General features: G+C 39.9%; 1 protein-coding gene across 1 annotated transcript in view; it reads left to right on the forward strand.

Moving 5' to 3' along the window:
• The first annotated feature begins 2,577 nt into the window (after positions 1–2,577).
• myo10 (myosin X) overlaps positions 2,578–18,571 on the forward strand; it is a 127,765-nt gene continuing 111,771 nt past the window's right edge. The window contains exon 1 of the mRNA XM_085253476.1: positions 2,578–3,111. Within this exon, the coding sequence (XP_085109602.1) occupies positions 3,091–3,111 (21 nt within the window). The 5' untranslated portion in view covers positions 2,578–3,090. The remainder of the gene's footprint in view (positions 3,112–18,571) is intronic.

The raw sequence follows: 18,571 nt of genomic DNA on the forward strand, positions 1-18,571 counted from the left end.
CAGGTGTGTGTTATCATCCTTGGGTGTGGCCAGCCACCTGGCAGGGCACACTCAAGCAGGGAAACCAGGGACAGCACAATACAGCAAATATACACAATACCATGGTACGCCCCATCAACATATAAATAAGCACAAAAGCTGCTCGTGGACCCCGGGTCTGATGACCCAAGTCCCTGACATCTGGTCCATTTACAGTCACTTCTGCCTCCAAAAAAATAATGTCAGCAGCCATAACACTAATGTTGACGCTTCAAAACGCAGAGCCCCTAAATCAGAGGGTTGTGGCCATGTCCTATACGTCTATAATAGTAAGTAAATGTCTTCAGGTACAGATAGACTACATTTAAAATTCATCTATTACTTTGTATTTGAATTTGTGTATTGCATTGATAATGTAGCATTGACACAAAACCTCAAAGCACATCTGGGTTTTCTTAAGACGCACCATTTAAAAAAAATACAAACGTATTTTTGAATGGTGGGGTTTAGGACCCTGAACCTGCGGGGGTTAAGGGTCATTTGACGTGGCTATAAGTTAAGGGAAAACCAGACACAGACACAGATGTGAGGGTTGTGTTGTTAACCTGTAGCTGGAATGTTAATGTTTGACCGTTTAGCTCATTACATGTTTATACAGACTTGGTCTACACCGGCTCACAGATACAAAGAACAAAAAGGCTCCTAAACCAGTTTGTTGGAAATGTGACAATTTTCTGCTGTCGAGTATTCGTCATCGCTGCTGTATAAACGTTTTTGCTTGATAAAAACCTTTCTCTGTGTCTTTTGGGCTTCCAGTGAACTCCTTGTTTCAGAAACTGCTGAATATTTAGAAATTTGAATGTGTTTTTGATGTTTAAACATTTCGCTCAGTGACAAATGGTTCTTTTTAACAAACTGGAATATTATCAAAACCTGCAGTCTGACAAATGGTTCTCATGGCTTGGTGTGATTATTATACTGGGGATTTTGAACACAGAGTAAATATTGAGGTGAGATCATTTCTTATATGCACATGAATGTTTTACTTTTTTAAAAGAAACAAACTTTACATTTATTTTTATAAACATTATTTGATTCAGGTGAGTACTAGTGTATTAAATGAATATTTTATGTTATCATCTGATGTTATTTTACACTCTATTCAGTTTCTGTTTCTCAGATGTAGTTTAATATTTAATATTGCTGTTTTCACAGTGGCCACATTTATATAAAAACTTACTTTGAGAGTTTTTGCTACAGGACTTTATACAAATTTCTTATGACTCCTTTGTAGAAATGTACCATAGGATATACCATAATCAGAAAAATGCTCAACTTAATTGTTTTTATTGGTGATAAAGCCCAAGTTAATTACATGGATGGTTACACTATTAAACTGAGTTTGTGTGAGAAAGACGTCTGCAGAGAAATGAGTCATCATAAAATGTATGATAGATAAAGAATTGTTACTTGCTGTAACTCTAATTTTCTGAGTACGTATGTGAATCCAAAAGAGCTTAAGCATGATTGGTCATACGCAGAGTCTAAGGATGTCTATATACTGCAACTGTTTACTGTCACCAGGGGGCGCTATCACAGCCAACTGGTCTGTGGGCTACTTTTGCTTGTGCTGTTTTTGGTTCTTCAGCCGACCGCGGAGAAAAGCAAAGTTATGAAAACAAGGAGCTGAAGTGAAATCAACTGACCAATGAAACCTGTTCATTGCAGCGACTGTCTTTTTTTTTTTTTTTAAATCTGTGATTCTTCTTTTCTCACACTGATGTTATAAGCTTATATTTTATTGATGTTTTTTCTTCTCTGTATGCTGTTGGTCATCTGAAGGACTGCATCCAAACACATCTGCATACACAAATACGTACGCAAAGAATCACAAACAAAGCACTCTAAATCCTGCATAGCAGTGATTGGTGCACTGACTATAGTCTGTTGTGGCCATTGCCACCCCTCGTGCTACTCACTGGCTCCGGCCCTGTGTCTCACAGCAGTAAAATTAATTATATATACACCAGTGACTTTCAAATTGTGGAGTGCACCTGCTGTGGTGAGGCGCGCAGTCCCTTCAGGATGGGTGGATGACCAGTGGAAAAATGTAGAGTTAAGCTATGAAGGAAAATGATTTACAAGGGGAAAACAGAGTTTGCTTAAGTTATAAGCCTTTGTTTTATTTCACTAAAATTCAACTTGAAAGTATTTCTGTTGTTACTGACTGGTGAAAGATATGACATGTTAGGTATAAGCGTTCTTTTTCTGCAGGAGGGGATTTGAATAAAGGTTTGATCCAGTTGTTCAATTCAATTTTATTTATACAGCGACTCAAGGTGCTTTATATTGTGAGGTAGACCCTACAGTAATACATACAGAGAAAAACACAACAATCATATGAATAACATCATCTTTGAAGCAAAAAATAAAAAATAAACTGCAGTTCTTCAATTGGCCACTTGAGGCTGCCCCCAAAAGTGAGTCCTTCTCCAAATGGAAGCAGTTTTCAGCCTTTCTGCGCTCCAGCGCCTTTTCTCACCTTCGGACTCTCCATGTTGACAGCAGGAGGAGTCAGAGAGACAGCGGGGCAGCAGTAGTGGGAGAAGGAGGGAGGTGCTGGAAGGGCTGGAGGTGGAGCTTGAGTATTATTGTCCGCCGGTCTGAGTGACTGGCTGGCCGAGAGAGAGTCTCCAAAGTTTGACCGGGGTGTCGTTTAGTCGCGTTTCCTCCACATTTTCACTGTTGATCAAACAAAGTGCGCACCGAACCACGTGGACCAAGAAGTGACAGCCGGACACGCGCGGAGGACACGCAGAGAGCTCCAACAGGAGAAGCCCCCAAAGATCTGCTTTAAAGGACTCTGTGCTGGATGAGTAACCCAGGAAACAAAAGAGTAAACTTACTACTGTAGCTCCACACTGACCCACGCTGTGAGCGTCCTCCAGCCCGCACACTTTCAGGAGAAAGATGATGCACTGAAGCTTTCGGATCCGCCGCCCCTCTTCTTTCTGGGTTTTTGTTTGTATCCCACTAACAACACATGAGTTGGATTGACCGGACGCGCGGGTGCCATACAGTAAATCCTCGGGGATTAAAATAAATCGTGCAATGGATAATTTCTTCACGGAGGTAAGAAGACGCTCAAGTCTGCAACTGCTTCGTTCATGCAGCGCGCAGCACATCTTCCATATGCTCGCAGTGTTACTTTTCCTCTCGTCCTGCAAACTTTTGGAGAATTGTAAAACAAGGAAACCTCTCCAAACATGTGCAGCTCATGCACAGCAGGCTCCAAATCTTGCTTTATTGAAAGGATGCAAATACTATGAGGCATAAACTTACTACTGAGTGCCAGGAGTAATGGTAAGATAGGATACTTTAAAATGGAAATTAAACGGTGAGCAACGTAAAATAAACCCAGTGGAGTTCCTGCTCATGTCATAAAGATGCCATAAAGCACTTTTTAGATTTTTTTAAACAAATCCCTGTAAGAATATCAAACGTACATCATTAAAACATGGATCTCACAGGGACAGAGGGGGGTTTGGACTGGTCCCAGTGGACCTTTGGTATTTCCGCACCTCTTTTCTTCTTTCCTTCCGCAGAAACGGTCTTGTAAAGATATTGATAGAAGTCTAAACCTGCGGCCAAGGGGAGTTTTGTTCTGGCCAAGATGCAGAAATTCACACTTTCAGTGACTGTAGGATGTTCGGAAGCACGAGTCCTGTGCTCCTGCCTTAAAAGCTGATTGAACTTATTCAGTGTAAGCTACCACTGAGGTTTCATTAATGGCAGCAGTCACTTTGCTTTGCTCTGTTATGGTGCAGCAGAGTTTGGACTCCTCAACTATTTCTGGTTTTTATTCGTCAAAAAACATTTTCAAACACACTTAAAAGTCTTCATCAAAACAACGACATTAAACACATATTTCAATAATTAAAATGTAAATTAAAAGAAAGCTTTCCAATACTAAACATCAGTGTTGCAGCTTGCCGATTGTTGGCCTACTTTCTGCCTCTTCTTGTCTTGTTCTTTGTGCAGACTGTTGGCTTCACTCCAGGTTAAGAATGGTCATGTTCTGTGTAAGCGGTGATCAGCTGGTGAGCCTTACTGTGCAGTAATGTAATTATTATATTAACAACAAATAAGTACATTTGTTTCATTTGCTTCAGAAGTACATGCGTAGAAATTTCCTGACATTTGTGGATCTAACTGACTTCTGTTACCTGGTCATTTGGGCTGCCCTCGTCACTGTTGGGTATGTCAGGTGGTTTTTCTCGATTACCTGAAGCACTCTGTAAGCATGCTGTACGTCCACCATCTAACAGCATGAGCTGTGACTCAGGGATAAAAGGTGTTCATTGCGATACGCTTGCAATATCAGCGCTCACACCTTTTCCTCTGATGACGTGGGCCAGGTAACAGCGGTAACACTTGAGTCATCCCTGACTCATACCTCAATGCTTTCTTTTTTTCCCCTTTGGAAGCCCTCAGGAAAACAACCTGTCATCACTGCGGTTGGTTTCACTAACAGACCTGCTCAGAAAAACAAACAAACAAACAAAAACCGTATGACACTGAAAGTGATTTAAAACTGGTTTCTCTTCAGGTAGCGGCGTTAAAGGCTGGCGAACAATTATAAAAAGCTTTGCTTCCTGGTTTGAAAAAAAAAAAAAAAGAATAAAAAAACACCTGCTTTCCCATTGGTGCTTGTAAAATTTGAAATTCCAGTCTCACTTTCGGCAGTATGAAGGGCCAAAGGTCATGGAACTCACTGAGCTCATAGGTGCATGTGTGAGGCTGAGTTAAACAAACACTGCGAGGCCGAGCCGGTCTCATGACGAGTATGGAGGGCTACATCCAGCAGTTCAGTTCTGTGGAAGTCTGAGGGGGAATAATTCTCATTGCCAGAAGCAGGCAGGCGTGCACAATAGTCTCAAATATCGGCCTGCCTGCCTGTATATCTGCCAGCTAATCACAGCTGAAACAAAGAGCCCAGTCTTCAAGGAAAAGGGCATTTGACAAGGAAGTAAACCGGCTTCAGTCATTTCATACGGAGGCCAACGGTTTGACAAGAGAGGAATGTGAACTGGGAAAGAACCTGAAGTGTTTCTTATTTATGCAGTGTGTACACGAGGGACCCGCAGTCTCCGGACAGACAAAGACATGCTGTTAATAAAGGGCATCGAACCTTCAGCCGGCTGTCTTTGAAAACCTCTTTAGGATGCCTGATTAACTCCATTAGTAAATTCACTGTGTTACAGAATCTTCTTGCTTTGTGGTAATGGTCACCTTTAGAATCACCAGTTAACCTAAACCCATTCATATGTTACTGAGTGAGGGAGCTGGAGAGAACTCGTGCAGACGAGGGAGAACCTGGTAACGCTGCTAACCACCATTTAGCTACATTTTGTGAATATTTCATCTTTAATTGTCAGATTTCTGTTGGTTTTAGCCTTGCCATTTTATTTTTATTTACATTTATGCCGAAACAAGCCAGTGACCATTCACTTAGTTAGGATTCATCCTATTATTATTAACTTATTTGGCTTCCTGGGGAGAAGGGAGACTTTTATATGGAGTATTTGTGAGGTTCAAAGAGTTGAAGCAGCTGACAGGCTGAACTGGAGAATGACACATTTAAGAGACAGTGTTAAATGACTGAAAGAATGTGTTAGTTTCAGCACTTAATGGCTGTCATCTTTATGATGACTGTGGTTCAAAGTGTTTGAGGAGGAGTGCGAAGAAGAGAAATCTCACTGTCAACATCACATCTGTTAGGATCATTTTCTCCTAATTTGTGCGATTTATTTAATATTATCCATCGAGTTCTGAAAGATTTTCATATGTGGAAATGCTCGGAACGATTTCTCCAGCCTGACTTAAATTCAAAGTTATGCCTGCGAGCTACAGAAGAGCACATTGTCCTGAACATCAGAGACACGAATGCGTTGACAATGACACATCCTTCAGCAGGAGGTTTCGCATCTCTAATTACTGAGCTGCAGCCAAAACAGTCTGCAGCACTCAGTCCAGCCGCTATAAATAGAGCCCAACCACAAATCCAGACGGCACATTTTCATCACTTGGTCATTTTCTTGAAACAGGAATCGGTCTTGCAGTCCAGCAGCAATCAGAGTCGTTTTATATAGGTTTTTGTTTCACGGGGAGAAAAGCTGCTAAACATAGAAAATGGCTGCATAACGCGGTCACTTATGTTTTAGTGTTAAGGATGAACAAAGTTAATGTTACGAATGCTCTGTATTTGTCACAGAAAAACCCCTTTGAATCCAGCAGAGAGGTTGCATGCTTAGCTTTATCCATTTGTGTTATTTGGGTCGTCATTGGCAGGATGAGGCAGATTTCATTCAGACTTCACTGACCAACAGCCTCGAGAATCCTGTGTCAGTGTCAGTGATTGGCTAATGTTCGGCTCTGTTGTATCCAATAAACTGCAGAGGATCATTTTCTCTTCTGTGGTAGGAGGAACTGCAGTGTGTTTTGAGGCGGTGTGTGTTCGGGTGTGTGTTGACATAATGGAGTCACTAAGTTCAGTCGGTTAGAAGGTTTGTTTTTATTTGAACTGGTGGGCGTGGAGAGAGCTGGGCCTCACCTGTCCACCAATCAGACGGTGGCTGTGCCTCAGGTGTGTGTTTGCAGTGATCGCAGTGTAAATTTATTCAGCAATGGGGGAGTTAAAGAAAAAAAGAGAGAACAGATGTCAGTCAGGGTTCCTGAAGGCAGGGAGCAATGATAGTAGGATTGTACATTTTTGTGCTATAAAGTCCAAGACATACAGAGTTACTTTGTTTTTAATAACGATGGCTGGCTTATGTTTAAAGACCAATCAGAACAAATCATGAAATCATATTTTCTCACGTTGTTTAGGTATAATTATGCCTTCATGCCTTTTCTTGGCTGCTTTGGCTTTTTTCTGCTTTAAAGCAAACGTTTTCTCTCTTTACTGTAGGAGACAGGAAGCAGACAGCAGTTTGAGTTGTAACTTTATTATTTGTCCATGTGGTTTAAATTTTGAATACCAGTATATGTACTGGGCTTCAAGTTCAGGGTTTGCACCAGAAAGGCTGCCACTGAGTGGTGGGGATGGGCAGGTTGTAAGCAATTAGCATACCTCTGTCCACCCACCATAACACGTTTATCTCCCACTTGTAGCATAAAGAGACGGTAATATAGGTCTGTACCAGCTCCAAAGCGTGGTTAGCCTCGTTCACATGCAGTGATGAATGATTCACTGAGCTGGTGAATAAATTATTTAATCTAAATTTGTTGGTTAAAAATGAACATTAGGCTACTTGGATCCGTTAAGCTACAACCATTCAGTTAGCTAAGTTTAGAAAAATAAACTTCTTTCTTCTTTCCCTCTTCTCCACTGTTTTTCCCCCTCTTCCTTTCTCCCTTTTCTTTTCCTCATTCAAGTCTGTCCCGTATCTAGCAAGTGAAAATAAAAAAAAATAAAATAAAATAAAATAAACAATAAAAGGTGAATCAAATGGACCACTACGGCAAGGCTGGGATGGTCAATTTGGTAAAGTAAATCCGTTGGGCATCTTTCTTCACCTTTAGACAATAATTCTGATGATGAACCAAACGGGACAGGCAAAAGGAAAATAAATAAATAAATAAATAAACTTCTTAAGATGCATGTCATAAAAAAAACTCCCCAGTGCTTCGACGTGGTGAGCTGCAGGTAGTTTGAGGAAGTGCTGGTTTAGAACAACTCATCTGTAACTCAGGGGCTTCTTCTCCTGATTAACACTGTTATATTTGACTACATGACTACACACCCTTTTGGAGTGTTGCACACAGCACAGATCCTCCGCTCAAACCCGTCTCTGTGTTCATACACTGATGTGAATATATAAACGTCCATGTTGGCAGAGCTCTGTTGCATTCAGTATTGTGTGAAAGTCACATGGACCAACATGCCTCCAAAACAAACCTGTGAGACTCGGGTCCCTGTACTCGTTAACCTGCTTCTCTAGATTCCAAACGAGCCCTGAAAAACTTGCAAAGCTTTTCATTCTTTGAGCCTCTTTTATTTCTCCTCCCAGCAGCCTCAGCTGCCTGCATTTCCCATTAAAACCATAAAAAGTAACAGCTCAATCATAGACATTAATAGGCTCACCACAACAAGCAGAGGCCCTGCCCATTTTATACTGCTCCATTTTAATGATCATTTCAAGCAGAAGGGTCAAACTGCTTCTTCTCCCTCCCTCCGTTTCTCCGGTGCTTATTAAAGCTGAAACTTGACACCTGTGGAGCAGGCAGAAGGAACTGCAATTTAAACAGCTTGCAGATTTGTCATTTTGTCCCCCCCCCCCATGTTGTTCATGTCAGACAGCTGTTATACATACAGCTGAATTCCTGCTCGGTCTGCAGGAGTTTCTTCAGGTCATCTTAACAAGTGACCAGTCAGAGTTTGAAGAGTTCAAGATGCGCATAAGTGACTCATCCCCACAGTCACCCCCAGCAGTGTTCATCACCAGAAGTATGTGGACACCAATATAATGTCATTTAGCTTGCTCGCCCTGGAACGTAGATGAAAAGGCGAAAGATTTACTTACTTTGGGATAAATGATGTTTTTAATATCCCTTATTGATTATAATGGAGATGGTCATGTGTCAATATGGAGGGGGGGGAGCAAAGTGTTCAATATATGATATGTTGTGGCACTAACATGTCATATATGCAAACATCAAAGCCGAGATTTAACCAGATAAACATGAAACTTTACATATTTCTGGTGTAAATGTTTCTGTTTGGAGCTGAAGCCAAACTATCAGTGTCTCGCTACCTTGTCTGTAGCCTTCTAATTGTGTGTATGTGTGGAACAAAAAATATTCTTTTCCACAGTCACATATACAATCTTTAAACAGGGCTGGTGTCCTATTTCCTACGTCTTTTTGAGGAAAAAAAGAAAAGAAAGGAGTCGAGCTCTGGCTCACAGTCCTTTTTACCCTCCTGCTAAAATAACAACTTCTCAAGCCGGCACACACTCTGGAGACGAGCCAGAGGCGCCTGCACCCGATCCTAAACTGGTTTCACTGCTCTCAACTGACTGCATGTAGGGCAGAGGGGCAGCAGCGACTGTGGGAAATCAAACAGTCTCAGGCTTGCAGTTTCAGACCCGGGCCCAGACAGGAAACCTGTTTATTTTTATTCCCTCCGCCGACTGCAGCAGTGAGTCCGTTCCAAAACGTTCATTTAAGCTGATCATTTTAATGAGCAGCTCAGCAGGCTGGTGGAGCAACAAAAAGCATATCAACGGGCGCTTTTTTGATGGTGCTCATAACTTTCTTTAAAAGTTCCCATTTCTTTACATCGCCGCTCTGCAGGAACACGAGACAATCAGAGCTCTTAAAACCCTGTTTTTGGGGTTCTTTTTAGCTCAGCACCAGGGGAACCTTTTAGTGAGATACTAATAACCGAAACGTTTAAACATCATGGATATGAAAATGGAAAATCGATCAGCAATAAAGTTCAGGATTGATTAAGCCTTTATTTATAGTGGTTCCTACTGTACCTGAGCAGTGAAAGTGCTCTATGCAACTTGCTTAATTCACAAGCATTTTTTTTCTGTGCATAAGTGTTTCCTATCTGACATTCAGATACATTCACGCTCCGATGGATCCATCAGAAAACAACTTGGGGTTATTATCTTGTCCAAGATTATTTGGCATGCAGATTGGAGCAGCCAGGGACACTGAACCTTTCAGTTAGTGCGTGCCCTACTCTTCCTCCTGAATTACAGCCACCCCAAATGATGTAATAACAATCAAAGTTGGTGAAAATTGCCATAAAGTTGAATTCATAAAACTAAACTGATGCAAGCAGTTTTGTAATTGTTTTTCAGTTAATCATCTCTGGTCAGCTGCTTGTTTCGGTGTCTTCCGGCCTCAGTTGTGCATTTCTGTCACAGATGAGCCGCCTTCATGTTCAGTGTAAGATTTTGTCAGTATTCAGACCTTTCTGAGTTATCTTGGAAGCAATGCAGAGACATAAACACTCAACTTTTTTCACAAAAAAGTTGAAAGCACCAACGTAGCTGATCCAGACTCTTCCTGTGTGATCACATTGGTCATTCACGTGTGAGGGATTGGTTCGTTGAAGATGAGACATTTAGGACTTGAAAACGCTCTAAACGCGGCCCTGTTTCCTCATATTTGCTTCTTGTCTCAGTTTGTAGGTTAATCAATGATCTAGATGCCATTGTAGCAGCTGTGTACATGTATGTCTGTGTTATTGTTATCAAGAGAACCTCATGGTTGACATGACGTTAGTCTTTGTGTGGTTCAGACAAGGATGAGGTGCAGGCTGATCTCACACATATGTTTCGACTGCAAACACATCAGATGTAGGATTAGGATTCAAGGATTAGCACTGAGGTTGTCTTTGTTTTGTTTTTTTTTTTAAATTCATAAACTCTTTAATCTCCTTTAACCTATTTAAGAACATTGACAGCTGTTATTCTATCTAAGAGAATGCATGCAGAACTTGAATAATGAAATGAAACAAGTGGGCTTCTTATTATTTATGTATTGTTGCAGAGAAATGGAGTTTGGTTTAAGGGTGTGGCTGATAAAATGCATTGTGAAGCAGGGGTGGGGAACTCCAGGCCTCGAGGGCCGGTGTCCTGCAGGTTTTAGATATCACCCTTTGTCAACACACCTGAATCAAACGATTAGTTCATCACCAGGACTCTGGAGAACTTCAAGACATGTTGAGGAGGTAGTTTAGACGTTTAAATCAGCTGTGTTGGATCAACAGCACATCTAAAACCTGCAGGACACCGGGCCGTGAGGTCGGGAGTTTCCACACCCCTGCTTTAGTGGCTTCATAGTATAGTGGTTAACACATTTGTCTAACACGTGAAAGATCCCCGGGTTTAAGACTGGAAGGTTGCAAAATCTGCCAAAAGTCTGAGTTACAAAGTAGACAAAGGAAGCTTTTACCATGCTATCTTAGATCAACAGTATGATGTCATCATTTTTAAATGGCTCACAATTTAAACGACTAAACACATACTTGGACTTAGTCCACACTTACATGTCAAACCTGCTGGTAAACAATCACTTTTCCTTTTTCTGGAAATGATCACTAAAACAATTCAGAACCTTCTGTATTGTTCACCAATTCAAAAATAAATTGTCACCTAATTTTATTCACTAATAAAGTCAATGATTCAGATGTGCATGCTGCAGGTTTTCTTTGTCTCTTGTCAAAGATCTTTGTCAACAAAATGAGCCCACAAAATTAAAGAAGCAGAAGATTTTGGTCAAAATCCCAAGGTGCAGAGTGCAGTGTTAAAAGTGCCCAATATCCAGACACAAAATGAACAGAAAAATCATTCCTGTTCGGTTTCTTCACCTTCCTCACTCGTTGCTCGATCCTCCTCTTTTCTCTTCTGGCTTTCTGTTAAGTCTTGACTTCCTGACGGATATTTCTAAACATTCCTCTGGATCCTAACGCTTCCTAACCTCTCCCTCAGTCCAGCTTCCTCCACATGTGTGTTTTATGGAACATTGTGCACAGAGGTTTGCGCAGCTCAATTCATTGTGATTTTTATCTGTACATTAACACTGCTGGGGGAAAAAATCCTGGTGTTTTAATTGGTGACATAACTACAATTTAAACCTCCCAATAACATGAAACTTACATAATCACTTTCTGTCTAACAGTCAATAAAATGCGCTTAGGTGACGTTGAAGGATAAAGCTGAAGTTATCGTGTGCACTGTCAATATTTATTGAACTGATCGTCATGTTAGGTCATTTCAAATAAACTGTTTGCATCTGTTTTTCTTAAATCCTTAAATTTTAATTTAAATATTACCTAAAAATGTCTAAACTATATGGAAAATATGCCCACATGGAAAAGATATATATATAAAGTTTGTATCTGTCTTGTGTGAAACTTGTATGAAAAGCATACAAGAGTGAAAACAGATATAAGATCCCTTGAAAAATGATATAAATGAAACTTGTATGTTTTGGATACTTACTAAAAACAATATATGAAAGTAATGAGAAAGTGGCCACTTTTATGAGTAAATCATGTAAGCCTGATATGATTCACTATATGATGTAGGCCACATCTTATGCAAGTCTTTTATAAGTTTTTACTATTTCTTTTCCATATGGGTGTACTTAGCTGACATCACAGCCTTTGGTTTGTGGACTTGTGGCAGCACTTATGGGTGCAATAATAATAAGTGTTAAGTGAGCAACTTATAAAGCATTTCACTCATCAAAACTATTTTTTAAATGATGACAATTTTTTAAATTTTCAAAAAAGGACTAGCTGCACAAACACCATTCAGAGAGTTATTTCAGTTGCTGTTTTCCTGATCTCAGAGGTCGGAAGAAGAGTGACGTCGCTCCCAAGTTGATTATGTTTCAATATTAAAGCAGGAAAAACACGATTTATTTAGCTTCTTGGCACAATAGAGCGATGCACTCATCACCAGAACGGAGCAATATTTTGTTTTGCTTAAAAACATTGCTGCAGCATGGTCATGGATGGAGCCTGCTCAGTGTTCTGTGAATGGCTCATTTAATGAGTCACAAATACAAACTAGAAGTTCTAGTTTTATTCTTGTTTACTTTCAGTTCTGCCATCTTGGATTATTAACTCTGACTTGGTGGGGCTGCTCTGACTTCAGAAATTCCGACTTCCAAGTGACTTGAGTTAGTGCAGCTGAAGATTAGCACCGCATCACTTAGCATAGCTTAGCTAGTGGCTACATAAGACTGCTAATCCAAACTTTAAGCCTTAACGCAACATAAACATGTGAGTTATAACAAAACTACCACAGTACAGTTATTATGAAGGGGAAACTATTACAACTATTACTAAAAACCATTTTTGTATCAGACTCTAAAGATGTTATTAACATGTGAGGCACCTGGCTCTCTTTTGGAGCCAACCTCAAGTTTTTTTTCCAACTTATTTTTGTAATACAACTGAGCCATCGAGGTACCATCTGTAGGCAGATTTAGTTTCAACTTAAGGATTTTCTGTCACCTGACCTCTTTATGACCCCATCATTGTGTAATAAATCAGACTCCATTAAGTTAATGTTAAAAACCATCACTCCTCTGGTGTAACATGTCTACACACCTTTACGTTAACCTCATGTACAGACTTACTGTACAGTTCCTACACAGGAACCTGCACATCTCTGCATGAGAGGTCATTTCTTGGTTGAGTGGCTGTAGAAGCAATATTTAAGAAGAAAAAAAAAAAAGCAGTAAAATGGGTTTTAGTCTGAGATGGTCTGTTGACACTAATCCCTCAGTGTCCTGCTGAGTCGTGGTTTCCCGCTGGTGAAATGGTCAATTAAAACCAGGAATGGACGACTGTAGATCTGACCCCTTTTGACTTCTTTCAATGTTGCGGCATCACTGTGCTGCAGAAGGAGGCAGAGGAAAGCTGAGGGTATTTTAGATCTTTTCACTGCCTTTCAGATCTACACCGTCTGTTATTTATTTCATAAATCAGTATCCAAGTATAAAAGTCTGGGGGGGTTTTTCTGGAATTTTTTTTCATATAGAGTTTCTCATCTGGTTTTATTTAAATTACCAAATCAGTTGCAAATAAATCCTAAAAGTAAAATGCAAGTTAGAAATTCTGCAGTGGTAAAGATACTACAAGGATTATTTTGCCATTTATTTCTTAATTTTGAAATTAAATATCTTTAACATGCTTGATTCAGAATAACTTCAGAATAAATGCCAAGCAAAACATGATATTAGCAAATATGTCATGCAGTATAGGAGTCATGCTTTACAAAGATGAGTCAGAATTTGTGTTTTATGTACGTATGCCGGCTTTGTGTTTGTCTCACCTGTCACTGCGAGCCACTCAAATACACACCTGACAGGTTAAGTAGGCGAATAACGTTTTGATGTTGTTTGATTCGAACAGTGGTGTGGTTTAATTTAGGATTTGCACATACCTAAAGGCATGTAGCACTTTTATTATTGCACATAGCGCTACAGGGTTTACACATCACCACGCTCAGAAATGATTGTAATAATTTAATGGAAACATCTCCAGCAAGGATTAAAACCAATGGGCTCAAAGGAAGGCACGTCTGGAGACAGGGTTTGGTCATACATGTCAGCGTGTGGTTTGCCTTCAGCCCTTCAAAGGTCAGAAATTTGTGTTGGAGATTAGAGCAAGCTGCATGTTGAATGTGACAAGGTAATTTTAAATGCACTCCAGGTTTCTTGGATGGAAAAAAATAAATAATTAAATGCAAATAAAGTAAAAAAGAACATCTTTGAGCAGATGACTCACAATGTTCACTTGTCTAGGATAACATTTCTGTTGTTTTCTTCCTCTTCTTTTTCTTTATTTCGACTTGTTGGACATTTGAATTTGATTTTCACTCACCCAGTCAAATATTCTGTTATTGTGCTTTTGTTAATTTTTTGCCTTTTTTTCAGATGGGGCCTGATAAAATGTGGTTAAACTTTTTTTCTTATTTAAACTTCACATTTCAGACAGGATACAGAAACAGAAACATGGACAGATATGATCAGGGTTCAAACGAGGTCAGAGTATTCCCATAATGAGGAAACCTCCTCTGACTGTAGTTTTGTCAGGCAAAAGCCATCAATGGTCCAAACACATCACGACCCTTGCAAATATAAAAATGTAGACTGGCGCCGCAAGAGTGTAAGAGGGGCAAGATCAGTTCCTTAAAGAATCACTTTTAAAGGCTGATCTAAAGCCTGATGAGTTATCCCCATGTTGCTGTGACTGTAACTGTGACAGGAACAGCCTGAACTATTTATTAGGCTTAGTTTGGGTTTTGTGGCTCTCAGAGAACCACCTCCTTCGACATCTTGGAGCTGGATCTGACAGTTACTCTAAAATTACATCCCCTTCAGTTTGTGATTGGCCCATTATGTTGAGTCACGAGGGAATGCAGGTGTTGAACTCGGTTTATATTGCTTCTCACTATCACTGTGTCCTTGCATGTTTACAACCAGCCGAAACACAGTGATTACCTTCAGGAAACACTTTCAGTCCCAAGGAATATCATGTTTCTCCCTCTCTATGTGGAGGACCAGTGGCTGACACTTTCCTCTCTTTAGTAAATTAACTACATCACTAAAGACAACTCTAGTTCATCAGTTTGACAGCTCTCAATTGTGGAAGAAGATACAACTCAGATAAATTCACTTCACAAACTTGCTTTCTAATGACAGTTGACAACATTTTGTACAAAAAGATATCGGAGCTTTCCATTAACTCGAGTGCTTCGAAGGAAGCCTTTCAGCCTTTTGCAGATGCATTGAATCTTGCATAAGATTTAATCACCAGAACATTAAACTGGACTTGTAAAAAATGAAAAATCCCCTGATTTAAATTGTTTGAAAGATTTTGATTTTCTGAATGTTGTAATTGTTTCTTTTAAGTCGGATGTTGGTTATTGTCTTGGACATCTTTGATAAACACGGTTCTGTTTAAGATCAGATCTGAGAGAGAAGTAGGAGGAGGGTTATCTGATCCTGCACTGTGCTGAATGCAGCTTCCTGGCAACCCCATCCATGCAAACACACTCGCACACAACACCACACAAGTTAGAAGCTAGGCGCAACCCGAAAAGCCAAACATCCATTTCCACTAATTGGCTTGTTCTCATGCGATCCTGTTACCTTGTGAGAGTGCAGGTCCACTCCTCTGAGGCTACTCCGAGTTCTGGAACATCACGCTATTCTTATTTGCTCTGTTAGAGAAGACTAAGAAGTTCCATCGTTTTAAGGATCTCATTTGATGTGATTGATTTCTTTCTTTTTTTCCCTATGCTACAGGAGTCTAAAAGGCAATCAAAGTAGCTCTTTCCTTCAACCTCATATTTACTGCTGATTCTTCCAGGCCATTAAGGGGTATTTGCAGCTTGAGTGGTCAAGATAACTTTTCTATTAATATACTTATAGTATGCTCCGGGGCGGCTGTAGCTCAGGCGGTAGAGCAAGTCGTCTACTAACCGGAAGGTTGGTGATTTGAGCCCCGCCTGCACGCTAAATATCCTTGGGCAAGATACTAACCCCAAGTTGCTCTCTGATGCATCCGTCCAAGTATGACTGCGTGTGAATGTTAGATAGGAAGCGCTTAAGCACAGAAAAAGTGTTTGTATGAATGGGTGTTTTGGTGAATGAGGAATGTTGTATAAAGCGCTTTGAATCCTCAGATTTGAAAAGCAATATATAAGAATCAGTCCATTTACTACTTACCATGCTGTTTTGCTTTGTACGTAAGCAGCAATTAAGTATGCATACTCCCATTGATGGGATGAGAATACCCAGGAGGGAGAGGCCTGAGGACTCTCACAAAGGATATTTTTAAGATTCATATGTGAACAGAATGCGTGACACAATGATGTTGAAGTATTGTCTAAAAATAAAGATTTTAAGCTCCTACTTTACCTTGATTTCTACTACATGGCCTATCCTTGGGTGCCAAACATTGCTGTTCTGCTAGATGCTACTGGTGTTGCAGAAGTATCCACACTGTGTTTTCTTACCTCTGTAACTTGATGCACCAGCCGTGGCAATATTTGACCATATTAGTTACAAAAAGCTACAAAATCTGCATATAGAGTGATAGTAATTCACAAGTTGATCAGGCGGGATGGTGTAGTACATGTTTCATTTGTTGTTTTTGTTGTTTTTTCTGCTGATTTTTACATGGTTCTTATTTTAACATTACTCACTGGTTAGATTTAAACGAACTGGTTCTTATAAAGTGTTTTTCTACTGTACATGAGAGTCAAAGTTCTTCTAACATGTATAAAATTGGTGGAATCCAACAACCAACCTTTCAATTGGTACCCTCACACTTTAGTGGCCACAACAAATTGACTGGCTAACAAACGTCTATGCAAAGCCTCAAATTATTGAATTTATGTGAAAAGAACAACCTTGCATGCTAGTGGACACAGAAGCTACAACAGCACAAGACACCAAAATTACTTGGTTAAGTTTAGAAGAAGATTTGGGTTCTAATGGAGCCTTTTCAAACCCTGTACAATCGAATCGAATAAAAGCTACCCAATCCATTTAAAAGTGACAGCAAGTTACAAATGTCAGTATGTACTGAGTTTGGAGTAAAACCTGAGATTCTCCACCCAGTGCATCATGGGGATCTTGTCCACGGGTTTGACAGAACAGCACCACGTTACACCCTGGGAATGTGAATGTGTCATGTAGCTTTTGATTATCTTTATCAGTTTATGGAGTTCAGCTCTGAAGGGGAATTTACAAGAAAATGAAACTAATTCAACAGATCGGTTGAATTCAAGACTTGACGTGTCTGAAGTCTGAGTAGGACAACATTTATCTAATCTCAAATACCCACATGTCTCATTACTAATGCAGATAGTTATCTGTCATATTTCGATTTTTTCCCCCGATACCTTTGAGCAGTAAATGATGGTTCTTTGCATCTGTAACTAAGCACATGAATCACTGAACAGATTCGTCTCACTTTGAATAAAATCTTATTGAGCAACAGCAGCTAAAAGAGATGTTCATCTGCCCGCCACGCTCTAGTCCCTATCAGTCTGTCTTGTGTTTAATGTTTCATTTTGACAGCCAGGACTGATGTCAGGAAAAAGGAAGTTGGAAGGTTCAAGATGCTGATGTGGAACATAAAATCTCCAGAATAATGTTTCCAGAGCAGTCGACATCTTCCAGCCCCTGAACATGTACAGTGGTGTAATCGCACAATTGGCCTGCAAATTGTGGCAAGTACAGAGACATTTTTTGATGAACTGCTTTTGGGCAAGAGCCTAGATGAGCCGAGATGGTTTGAATCTGGGATTAGAATGTGCAAAAGCACCCTTTGTTAATGTTGGGGGAAAACCAGTTGGCAGTCTCTTGCCACGTAATTTTTTTTCGTTTTGTTTTCTTTTGCATGATTTCTTATTTTGCTAAATTTGCATCCACCTAATTGAGAACAAATAAATAAATAAATATTCAGTAAATTGAAATCCTCAATATAGTAGCACCTGACTCTACCTTCTAGTGGCCACAAGGATAGAGCGGGTGGTTGGTACGACCCTTGACTTCTATAGTCCTTAGTCAGTATTTTTGAACCCCAAATTGTCCCTGATGTATCTCTGAATGTGTTAGGTTAAAAAAAACCTTTATAAAATACCTTATAGAATAAGTTGTTATATGAAAGTATGTGTGAACAGGGATATGTGGCTTGTAGTGAAGAACCACGTTGAGTTCTCAGTAAGAAAAGTGCTAAATAAATAAATAAGCCAGTCTATTGACAATTTACTTGCTAGAATATGGTCGTGACGAGCCAAAATAGCTGAGATGTCCTTGAGAATCTCTTAATCACTGATATCTTTCTTCTGGTTTTTGACAACCATGGTCAGAAACAATTGAGTGCACAGTGAGATGAGATTGCGTCTCCTCTTAAAGTACTCAAGTTGGTGTTTACTGAGGTTAGTGATGGAAGAAGTTGTTCAAAGAACTGGTTTGCAGCAGTGCTGCTTGATAGTCCTCAATTAGCATTTTTTTTAATTTTTTTTTGGTCTGGTTTGGC

This window comes from Mchenga conophoros, linkage group LG18 (genome assembly GCF_057382185.1).
Source record: "Mchenga conophoros isolate Kocher_MC1m ecotype Shallow Benthic linkage group LG18, M_conophoros_male_GT1.1, whole genome shotgun sequence".
NCBI lineage: Eukaryota > Metazoa > Chordata > Actinopteri > Cichliformes > Cichlidae > Mchenga > Mchenga conophoros.